Raw genomic sequence first — 12146 nt, 5'->3', positions numbered from 1 at the left:
ATAATACTGCCCCCTATGTACAAGAATATAACGACTATAATACTGCCCCCTATGTACAAGAATATAACTACTATAATACTGCCCCCTATGTACAAGAATATAACTACTATAATACTGCCCCTATGTACAAGAATATAACTACTATAATACAGCCCCTATGTACAAGAATATAACTACTATAATACTGCTCCTATGTACAAGAATATAACTACTATAATACTGCCCCTATGTACAAGAATATAACTACTATAATACTGCCCCTATGTACAAGAATATAACTACTATAATACTGCCCCCTATGTACAAGAATATAACTACTGTAATACTGCCCCCTATGTACAAGAATATAACTACTGTAATACTGCTCCCTATGTACAAGAATATAACTAACTACTATAATACTGCCCCCTATGTACAAGAATAGAACTACTATAATACTGCCCCTATGTACAAGAATATAACTACTGTAATACTGCTCCCTATGTACAAGAATATAACTAACTACTATAATACTGCCTCCTATGTACAAGAATATAACTACTATAATACTGCCCCTATGTACAAGAATATAACTACTGTAATACTGCCCCCTATGTACAAGAATATAACTACTGTAATACTGCTCCCTATGTACAAGAATATAACTAACTACTATAATACTGCCCCCTATGTACAAGAATATAACTACTATAATACTGCCCCTATGTACAAGAATATAACTACTATAATACTGCCCCCTATGTACAAGAATATAACTACTATAATACTGCCCCTATGTACAAGAATATAACTACTGTAATACTGCCCCCTATGTACAAGAATATAACTACTGTAATACTGCTCCCTATGTACAAGAATATAACTAACTACTATAATACTGCCCCCTATGTACAAGAATATAACTACTATAATACTGCCCCTATGTACAAGAATATAACTACTATAATACTGCCCCTATGTACAAGAATATAACTACTATAATACTGCCCCCTATGTACAAGAATATAACTACTATAATACTGCCCCTATGTACAAGAATATAACTACTATAATACTGCCCCCTATGTACAAGAATATAACTACTGTAATACTGCCCCCTATGTACAAGAATATAACTACTGTAATACTGCTCCCTATGTACAAGAATATAACTAACTACTATAATACTGCCTCCTATGTACAAGAATATAACTACTATAATACTGCCTCCTATGTACAAGAATATAACTACTATAATACTGCCCCTATGTACAAGAATATAACTACTGTAATACTGCCCCCTATGTACAAGAATATAACTAACTACTATAATACTGCCCCCTATGTACAAGAATATAACTACTATAATACTGCCCCCTATGTACAAGAATATAACTACTATAATACTGCCCCTATGTACAAGAATATAACTACTGTAATACTGCTCCCTATGTACAAGAATATAACTAACTACTATAATACTGCCTCCTATGTACAAGAATATAACTACTATAATACTGCCTCCTATGTACAAGAATATAACTACTATAATACTGCCCCTATGTACAAGAATATAACTACTGTAATACTGCCCCCTATGTACAAGAATATAACTACTGTAATACTGCTCCCTATGTACAAGAATATAACTAACTACTATAATACTGCCCCTATGTACAAGAATATAACTACTATAATACAGCCCCTATGTACAAGAATATAACTACTATAATACTGCTCCTATGTACAAGAATATAACTACTATAATACTGCCCCTATGTATAAGAATATAACTACTATAATACTGCCCCCTATGTACAAGAATATAACTACTATAATACTGCCCCCTATGTGCAAGAATATAAATGCTATAATACTGCTCCTATGTACAAGAATATAAATGCTATAATACTGCCCCTATGTACAAGAATATAACGACTATAATACTGCCCCCTATGTACAAGAATATAACTACTATAATACTGCCCCTATGTACAAGAATATAACTACTATAATACTGCCCCCTATGTACAAGAATATAACTACTGTAATACTGCCCCCTATGTACAAGAATATAACTACTGTAATACTGCTCCCTATGTACAAGAATATAACTAACTACTATAATACTGCCCCCTATGTACAAGAATATAACTACTATAATACTGCCCCTATGTACAAGAATATAACTACTATAATACTGCCCCCTATGTACAAGAATATAACTACTGTAATACTGCCCCCTATGTACAAGAATATAACTAACTACTATAATACTGCCTCCTATGTACAAGAATATAACTACTGTAATACTGCTCCCTATGTACAAGAATATAACTACTATAATACTGCCCCTATGTACAAGAATATAACTACTGTAATACTGCTCCCTATGTACAAGAATATAACTAACTACTATAATACTGCCCCCTATGTACAAGAATATAACTACTATAATACTGCCCCTATGTACAAGAATATAACTACTGTAATACTGCTCCCTATGTACAAGAATATAACTAACTACTATAATACTGCCCCCTATGTACAAGAATATAACTACTATAATACTGCCCCTATGTACAAGAATATAACTACTATAATACTGCCCCTATGTACAAGAATATAACTACTATAATACTGCCCCCTATGTACAAGAATATAACTACTATAATACTGCCCCTATGTACAAGAATATAACTACTGTAATACTGCCCCCTATGTACAAGAATATAACTACTGTAATACTGCTCCCTATGTACAAGAATATAACTAACTACTATAATACTGCCCCCTATGTACAAGAATATAACTACTATAATACTGCCCCTATGTACAAGAATATAACTACTATAATACTGCCCCTATGTACAAGAATATAACTACTATAATACTGCCCCCTATGTACAAGAATATAACTACTATAATACTGCCCCTATGTACAAGAATATAACTACTATAATACTGCCCCCTATGTACAAGAATATAACTACTGTAATACTGCCCCCTATGTACAAGAATATAACTACTGTAATACTGCTCCCTATGTACAAGAATATAACTACTATAATACTGCCCCTATGTACAAGAATATAACTACTGTAATACTGCTCCCTATGTACAAGAATATAACTACTGTAATACTGCCCCCTATGTACAAGAATATAACTACTATAATACTGCCCCTATGTACAAGAATATAACTACTGTAATACTGCTCCCTATGTACAAGAATATAACTAACTACTATAATACTGCCCCTATGTACAAGAATATAACTACTGTAATACTGCCCCCTATGTACAAGAATATAACTACTGTAATACTGCTCCCTATGTACAAGAATATAACTAACTACTATAATACTGCCCCCTATGTACAAGAATATAACTACTATAATACTGCCCCTATGTACAAGAATATAACTACTATAATACTGCCCCCTATGTACAAGAATATAACTACTATAATACTGCCCCTATGTACAAGAATATAACTACTATAATACTGCTCCTATGTACAAGAATATAACTACTATAATACTGCCCCCTATGTACAAGAATATAACTACTGTAATACTGCCCCCTATGTACAAGAATATAACTACTGTAATACTGCTCCCTATGTACAAGAATATAACTAACTACTATAATACTGCCCCCTATGTACAAGAATATAACTACTATAATACTGCCCCTATGTACAAGAATATAACTACTGTAATACTGCTCCCTATGTACAAGAATATAACTAACTACTATAATACTGCCTCCTATGTACAAGAATATAACTACTATAATACTGCCCCTATGTACAAGAATATAACTACTGTAATACTGCCCCCTATGTACAAGAATATAACTACTGTAATACTGCTCCCTATGTACAAGAATATAACTAACTACTATAATACTGCCCCCTATGTACAAGAATATAACTACTATAATACTGCCCCCTATGTACAAGAATATAACTACTATAATACTGCTCCTATGTACAAGAATATAACTACTATAATACTGCCCCTATGTACAAGAATATAACTACTATAATACTGCCCCTATGTACAAGAATATAACTACTATAATACTGCCCCCTATGTACAAGAATATAGCTACTGTAATACTGCTCCTATATACAAGAATATAACTACTATAATACTGCCCCCTATGTACAAGAATATAACTACTATAATACTGCCCCCTATGTACAAGAATATAACTACTATAATACCGGCCCGTTTTTTTACCTTTTTTAGGCTCTTATCAATCGTGGAGTTAATTTGGACCCCTTGGGCAAATGGTCAAAGACTGGGTTGGTCATTTATGATTCTTCTGTGCCAATTGGTGAGTTTTGAGTGTTTGGGGTACGGTGCCTGGCTCGGCGCTTCTCGGGGTGGATATAGGGTATATAATGCTTCCGTTCCTTCCAGGGGCCACTCCGGAGTATCTGGCTGGACATTACATGCTGCAAGGAGCCTCTAGTCTCTTACCCGTCATCGCTTTAGCCCCTCAAGAAAATGAGCGTGTCCTGGACATGTGCTGTGCTCCTGGTGGGAAGACCAGTTATATGGGTGAGTATAGCGGGGGCCTCGGTTACTCATATGTTGTATATTTTGGGGTCTTCTCTTTCGGTGCCATCACAGTTATATGACGATGTTGCCGTCTCCACAGCCCAACTGATGAAGAACACGGGGGTCGTTGTCGCCAATGACATGAACGCCGAGCGTCTCCGTAGTGTGGTGGGAAACTTGCACAGACTCGGAGTCACCAACTGTATAATCTGCAATTACGATGGTCGGAAGCTTTCTGAGGTGAGCGCATCCAAGAAGGAAGAAAAATCCTGTAATCTCGCCAAATTGGGGCGTAGACAAGAGGGTTTCCACCAGTCTGGAGGTGATACCGTCCCCGGGTGGTGAGAAAACAATGATCGCACAGGTTTTATTTCTCTGAATCTATTCTTTCATGGATAGGGGATAACTTCCAGACTTGCCACAACCCCTTGAATGTATTTCCCTGTGCTCACAGTCACCCCTCGCTGAGTTAAGCTACTTCGATGGGTGTGACAAGTGCTCCGCTCCTATATATTGATTATTTTTTACCTTTCTTTTCAGGTTCTTGGTGGATTTGATCGGGTTCTTCTGGATGCTCCATGCAGCGGAACAGGGATCATCAGCAAAGATCCCTCTGTAAAAACTAACAAGGTGGGTGACATAAGGGAAGGGGCTCTCATGTGGGCATTGAAGACATAGGTTGGGTAGATTAATGCCTGTGCATTATAAATGTCAATGGTCTCCAAATTTTGTGAACTATGACTCCCAGCATGCCAGGAGTTGTAGTATGCAACAGGTGGAGCCCCACAGGTTGCACATCAGTGATATTGGCTGTGAATTGGGCTTTGTGTGTATTTATATATAGTCTGACATGGTTATCGTCTATATACAGAATGCACAGGACATCCAGAGGTGCGCGCACATCCAGAAGGAGCTGATCCTGAGCGCCATCGACTCCCTCGATGCTCAATCGTCCAGCGGTGGATTCCTAGTCTATTGTACTTGCTCCATCACAGTAAGTGTCATTACATTTTGGCCTAATACTATCTTGTTTTTGTTTTTTGCTTCCTGTCACTTATCCCATTGACAAACACTAATCATCCCTCCCCTTAGCCTAAAGAATGGCTGATGGCAGACAGCAATAACTTACATTTGGAGTTGTCGAACACTGAAATATTTTTTTAGGCATGAATGACTTTAAAATAATAAGCTGAGGCATACTCTCACATCCAGAGATCCAAGCCAGTTCCAGAAGCATTGTGTGCTCCGATCAGAAGTCACAGCACCGCTGCTGCCTGTGATTGGCTGCCGGGGTCAGGTGAATAGAAGAACAGGTCATTTTTGTCACCTAAACACTGCAGCCAAGCACAGGCTGCAGCGGTGTCATGACTTTCAAATGGAGCAGAAATTGTTTCTAGAATGGCACTGACCTCCAAAGCTGCCCATGCTGGTTCTAGCATGGCAATGGGAGGCAAGTATGCCAAAAAAAAATGTCTTCAGGTTTAGTGTCCCTTTATTTTAGCGCTATGTCCCCTTTGATCCCTTTCTTTCTAAACTTCTCCATTTTGTGCCTCCAGGTGGAGGAGAACGAGTGTGTGGTGGATTATGCCCTGAAGAAAAGAAACGTGAAACTTGTACCAACTGGTCTGGACTTTGGTAAAGAAGGATTTGTGAAGTAAGCGCCTTTTTGGGTCTTTTTTAATGGACGATTTTTATTGTCTGTGATTAAATTTATCGGGTGGTGCCGTTATTTTATAATTTTTCTTTTGACTCCTTTAGATTTAAGGAGAGGCGGTTCCACCAGTCTCTGCGCCTGTCTCGCAGATTTTACCCTCACACTCACAACATGGACGGGTTCTTCATCGCCAAACTTCGAAAGTTTTCTAACACCATCCCATCTAGTAAAGAAGGTGAGTAGCTGACCGTCATCACTGGTCCCATCAGTTATCACTGATCGTGTGGCACTGCCACTCCCAGCAAGACTTAAGCCTATTTAAGTATAGCATCAAGACGTGTTCCCCGATTTTACATTGATAGCCCGGTTTTAGGATGGTGGTCTGATCACTGCTTCTCCCACCAAAAGTGCAGTCACAGTCATAGAGGACATTGTGTTGGTGACTTTTAGTTCCATCCTTCTGGTCAAGGAGACGACCAGGGATCTACCCAATGCGTAATGAAAAAAAGCAAAGCAAATTACTAATTCATGTCTTTTAGTTCTTCAGCAATTTTCCTGACATGTTTGCTGTCAGTAAATGGAAAAATTTACAGAAGCTAAAATGCCATCCGGAATATGAGTATCATTTGCAACGGTTGTTCTTCTGTTTGTTGTGCAAATTTCTAATCCTGTTTATCTTTTCCATTAACGTGACAGAAGAATCCGATGCTGATCAGACTGAACAAAGTGACCCAGAGAAGAAAGAAGTCAGACAGAAGGCCGCAAGCCCCAAACATGCCACCCAAGAACAGAAGAAGCAGCAGAAAGCCTCTCCGGCAAAACCTGGGCCGAAAGCCTCTCCGGCAAAACCTGGGCCGAAAGCCTCTCCGGCAAAACCTGGGCCGAAAGCCTCTCCGGCAAAACCAGGGAAGAAAGCCTCTCCGGCAAAACCTGGGCAGAAAGCCTCTGCAGCAAAACCTGGGCAGAAAGCCTCTGCAGCAAAACCTGGGCAGAAAGCCTCTGCAGCAAAACCTGGGCAGAAAGCCTCTGCAGCAAAACCTGGGCAGAAAGCCTCTGCAGCAAAACCTGGGCAGAAAGCTTCTCTGGCAAAACCTGGGCAGAAAGCTTCTCTGGCAAAACCAGGGAAGAATGCTCCTCTAGCAAAACCTGGGCAGACAGCTTTTCCGGCAAAACCTGGGCAGACAGCTTTTCCGGCAAAACCTGGGCAGAAAGCTTCTCCGGCAAAACCTGGGCAGAAAGCTTCTCCGGCAAAGCCTTGGCAGAAAGCTTCTCCGGCAAAACTTGGGCTGAAAACGCAACCCGCAAAACCAGGGTTGTCAACTCCAAAAACAGAGGAACGGGAGATAATGGATGAAAAGAAGCAGAAGATGTTCCTGAAGAAAAAGAAGCTTTTATTAAAAAAGAAGAAAGAGAAAAAGAAGAGTAAATAGTATCAATGAGCCCCTACCGGACCCCAACCATCATCTCCTGTTCCGCACTGGTCCCTGATCAGTAATCCTCCAACCCATGTATCGAGAGCAACGAGCTGGCCCGCTGGACTCCACAATATAACCAGCGTGTGGGCTCCATATGTGCAAGCTGTTCTCTACACGTGGACCCTGGGATCCAGAGATGCTTTGCAAGAGCTTGGACTGTCTAGTGCGGGTGAGATGCTCTGCAGGCATGTACTCTATGCCATGGACTGTCTGCTGATTTTGTCATTTGTGACTTTCTCGTTTTATTATAAATTGTATAAAAACAAAAAACAATGACTGCGTGTGTTGTAAATATGACATTCTCCACCGACAGATCTTCTGCGCAGTATCAGGAATTTTTATCAACTAAGGAAAAATAATTTTAGATTTTATTATTTGCATTTATAAGAGTGAACCTCTTATACAGCTCCATAAAGTAGTGTTGTTTGCTGTCTGGCATCTAACTGGAAAGGACATTTAAAATGAACAGTTGAGAAATCTTTCTATTGGTCAGTCTAGTACCCTCAGCCAATCAGCATCACCGGAGATGGTCTAAGCAGTGCTTCTTGGCTGAGACAATCTGACACTGGACCGCCTTCATCATGATGCTCCTCCCAAATCTCCTTTTCAGCTGGATGCTGGACGCTCTACACCAAAGTTATACATGCAAAAATGTCATTCTCGCATGTGAAATGGTGCACGAAGATGCACCATTTTTTTATTTTATTAAACCTCTTCCAGACAGTGCTATGCCAGGATACTGAGGCCATTGTGTCTGCAATTTGTGCTGCCATCACAGCCACTTGTGTATTAATCCCGCCATATGTCACAGATTATAGAAGTCCATACTGAGTACAGACGGGGTGTGTTACCCGGCAGCTGTCGCTTTCCTTTACCCTCATGTATGGATGTCAGCAGCTGTGCCTGAAATTGGAGAATGTGGAATTCTTGGGGCGTCATTTGTAAAATGTGGAGCGGTGACGACGGGGGCTGCTTCAATTAGACAAGCGAAAATTCACAATTTCATGAACATGTTCATTTTCTTAAAAGCTATTTTTTCAGTTTTGCAATATTTATGGCCATAAATGTTTGATTGGTGCAGATCTGGCACCCACATCATATAAATAAAAGTGCCACGTTACGTCAAGCCATTAAGTGGGGCCTCTGGCCACCAGGCATAGCCACCTGTATAGGGTATGCGAGCGCCACAGACCCTTCATTGTGCTGATTGGTGGGGGTCTCAGTGGCTGGACCTCCACTCATCCTACATTGATGGGCTATCCTAAGTCTCATAGACCAAGTTTAAATAGTTTGTCCTTTAGGCTAAAAGCCACTTGCGTAAAAATCAATGTAAGCAATTTGCCTTAAGTGTCTTCATCTTTAAGCTACAAACATGGGTGTGAATATAAATATATATGTCTGCCTCGACAGCCTGGCCCTGCAAATATACAATGAAGTTGGGTAAGATTTTCCTTCTTCTGATTGCTTGGACCCAGGGGACCGACCGCCTTCATTTCCAGACAAGTGAGGTGATGAGTTTGGTATTTTCCATCCCCGGTGTACCCCGGCCATGTGTACGGGACTCGGTGCTGGATTTGATGACTTAGATCCACACAGTCATGTTGTTATCATCTCAGTAGTGCAGCCCCAGTCTTTGGGCAATCAGAATAGAAGTGAGATATTCGGAAAAAGTTTTTCACTTTGTTTTGTTGAGGGTTTTTTTTTTTTTTAAGAAAAACATGGCTGCTGTTTTTGGAAGAAGGCTACCTTGTTTTTCTAATCTTAGACAACCCCCTTATCTCAAGAAACTTTTTTTTTTTTTTTGCACTATCACTTGCATTTTTCTGCCGTCCCACAGGATTCATTAGCTGCGGTATTATACTGAAACAGTGCAAAAAAAAAAAAAAGGGGCGTAAATGCCTCCATGTAGTGGCCTCAGGATTAAATACATTGGATACAAGGTGGAACTCACTTTTAGGAAGCCCCATAACGTGAAGGGTGGTGCATTGTTCTTGCAGATTTTTTTTTTATGTTGGGGGAGGGGGATAATAGCTGGGAACAGATGCGGCCATTGTTGGCGGAGGTCAAATCTAGAAATCTCTGCTGTCTTCCCCACGCCGCCCTCGTCTTCCCCACGCCGCCCTCGTCTTCCCCACGCCACCCTCGTCTTCCCCACGCCGCCCTCGTCTGCCCATTACCGTCAAGCAGCTGACGGACGAGGAAACTTACAATACACATTTGAATTTCTTAGCATTTTCAAGATTTCTACTTGCTGTTGGTGAATGGGAACGTAAATGTCCATACAGATTTTGCAGATAATACTGCTATCTACCTTCAAAACATTTGCAGTTAAATTGCATATCATTGTGTTTTTTTCTTATCCTCTGTGGTTAAACGGCAGCCATAGTGTGCGGCCTGACCCTTCGGAGGGCGCTCTTGTAATGAATTGTGCCCCTATGTCAGCTGGACTTGATCACAGCAGATTTTCAAGTTCCGGTTGTGACAAAGGAAAGAAAAAAAATGTGCATCCATTCACTGACAGCAACCAGAGATTTCAAAAAATGACAATCAGCGCTTTGCAGACTTTGCTTATATTTAGGGGCGATGCTAAGATTTAATCCAAAAAAAATTTATTTTTTTTTTTGCTCTACATTTCATTAACTTCAATTGCAATTTTCAATGCAAAGGTGGATACGCTGATGTCCATAATGCCAGGAAATAGGGGCGGTAGCTGAAAAGAAGGTATTTACACCAGTGGGTAACGGGGCGGGGGGTCCACCGTGGAAATACTCCATTAGAACATACACTAAACCCCAGCTGATAATGCTGCAAGTTTAGCATCGATAACCTAATGCCAGCTTTTACTGTTTTTGTTGTTTCTTTTTTGGTTGCTTTTTTTATTACTTTTTTAAACTTTTTTCAGCCAGGTTCTCTGCCTCCGCAGCTCCTCCACCCAGCGATTACAGAAGCTGGAATTAGACTTTTTAAGAAGTAACAGTACGGGGCGGGGAGTTTCCTTTCCTTTTTTTTTTTTTTTTTTTTTTGCTGTACTTTTTATTTTCAGATTTTTTTTTTTTTGTGAGTCATACAAAACAAATGTCGGTCATCCGTCACTAGCAACATTTGTTATTTGTGCTGATGAAGGGGGAGAGGCCTTATGCACATGATATTTGGACCTTCCGCCATATGGTGCACTGTGTGACTGAAAATTGTACCCTAAATTCATATAGTAAAGAATACTCCTTTAATAACATGTTTTAGGGCATGCAAATTGACTGTAGGCCCCCTTGAACGCTGTGTGAAAGCTGATGGCTTGTATACGGGTGCAGTACGACCCCAGTTTTGTAGATGCCCCCCATTATATTAAGCGCGCTCCTGTGCCAGATGAGGGGCATGTGGTATTACATCCCATGAAGGGACCATTGTTATATGTATTTTCCTTGTAGGTGGGTGACACACAAGCTGCCGTGATTTCAGACCCTCTGGGTGACTACCAACAAGGCCGCCATTATAGCTCATAAAGAGTAAATCCTCCTAGCAATATTGCGGATGATTATCCTTTCTATCGTGCAGCATTATAAGAGACTGGTGGGGGGGGATATTAGCAGTTGCCCCCAGCAACCTAGGCTGTTTTTATTTACAAAATGGCTGCCGGCTTGGCCTTGGTTGCTATGGGCAACTGCTTCACGCTTCATTTTTAGACTTCTTCATCAGGGGGGTCTGTGCTCAGGACCTGACTTTTAACACTAGAGTTAGATCGTTAAAACGATTTCTGCCATTTGGGTCTTATGTACTGAAAAACACAACAAAATTCCCTTAATCTGGAGGAGCCGCCCCATCCTATAAATCTGATAATCTGGGCCTTGTTTTCACCGCTGGACTTCATGTCGGTATGAAGTAAAAGACGGACTGTAGTCCGACACTTATCCTCCATTGATGCCGGATTAAAGGAATCTTACTATATAAAGAACCCCCCCCCCCCCTCCTTTAAGCTGGGGTCTCTATTAGGGGCTTTGATTACTCCTATAGGATTGTATTATTGTTTATGGGATGTCCCCCACATTGTAGATGACCATGATAGGGGTGATATATCAAGGGACAGTGAAGCAGTTGCCCATAACTACCACCTCCCCTTTAAGCAGCAGTTTCTATTAGGGGCGTTAAGTACTTTTAGGGGATTGTGTTAATGTTTATGGGATATCGCGACTTTGTAGATGAGCATCATGGGGGTAATTAATCAAATGAGAGTGGAGCAATTGTCCCTAGCTACCAATAAACTTCCAGCTCTCATTCCCCTGAGGCCATTTTTTGAATGAAAGCTGCTTTCTGATTGGTTGATTCCTCTTCTCTTTTGCAGCAGTTTTAGTAAATAAGACCCATCTTTTCATTATCCTATTTCTCCACTATTTGATCTTTTTGCCCCCGTCTCCAGGCTGCGTCCCCCCATTTCTCCTCTCTCTTCTCTATTCCTCCCCCACTCTCTGCA

General features: G+C 40.5%; 1 protein-coding gene across 2 annotated transcripts in view; it reads left to right on the top strand.

Annotated features, from left to right (window-relative positions):
- Nucleotides 1-8424, top strand: part of NOP2 (NOP2 nucleolar protein) — a 31401-nt gene extending 22977 nt beyond the window's left edge. Inside the window, exons 10-17 of one of the 2 annotated variants that reach the window (XM_073684889.1) lie at nucleotides 4238-4325; nucleotides 4412-4552; nucleotides 4653-4792; nucleotides 5093-5182; nucleotides 5424-5546; nucleotides 6109-6206; nucleotides 6311-6441; nucleotides 6906-8424. In XM_073684889.1, the coding sequence (XP_073540990.1) occupies nucleotides 4238-4325; nucleotides 4412-4552; nucleotides 4653-4792; nucleotides 5093-5182; nucleotides 5424-5546; nucleotides 6109-6206; nucleotides 6311-6441; nucleotides 6906-7636 (1542 nt within the window). In that variant the 3' untranslated portion in view covers nucleotides 7637-8424. Of the gene's footprint in view, nucleotides 1-4237; nucleotides 4326-4411; nucleotides 4553-4652; nucleotides 4793-5092; nucleotides 5183-5423; nucleotides 5547-6108; nucleotides 6207-6310; nucleotides 6442-6902 lie in introns of both variants that reach the window. The other variant, XM_073684888.1, reaches the window with a different exon arrangement.
- Nucleotides 8425-12146: the final 3722 nt, after the last annotated feature.

Source organism: Phyllobates terribilis, unplaced genomic scaffold (assembly GCF_046119375.1).
Source record: "Phyllobates terribilis strain yellow unplaced genomic scaffold, ASM4611937v1 Scaffold_5__5_contigs__length_657084704, whole genome shotgun sequence".
Classification (NCBI taxonomy): Eukaryota; Metazoa; Chordata; class Amphibia; order Anura; family Dendrobatidae; genus Phyllobates; species Phyllobates terribilis.
The sequence above is the reverse complement of the archived record's forward strand: the minus strand, read 5'-3'. Positions and strand labels throughout refer to the sequence as shown.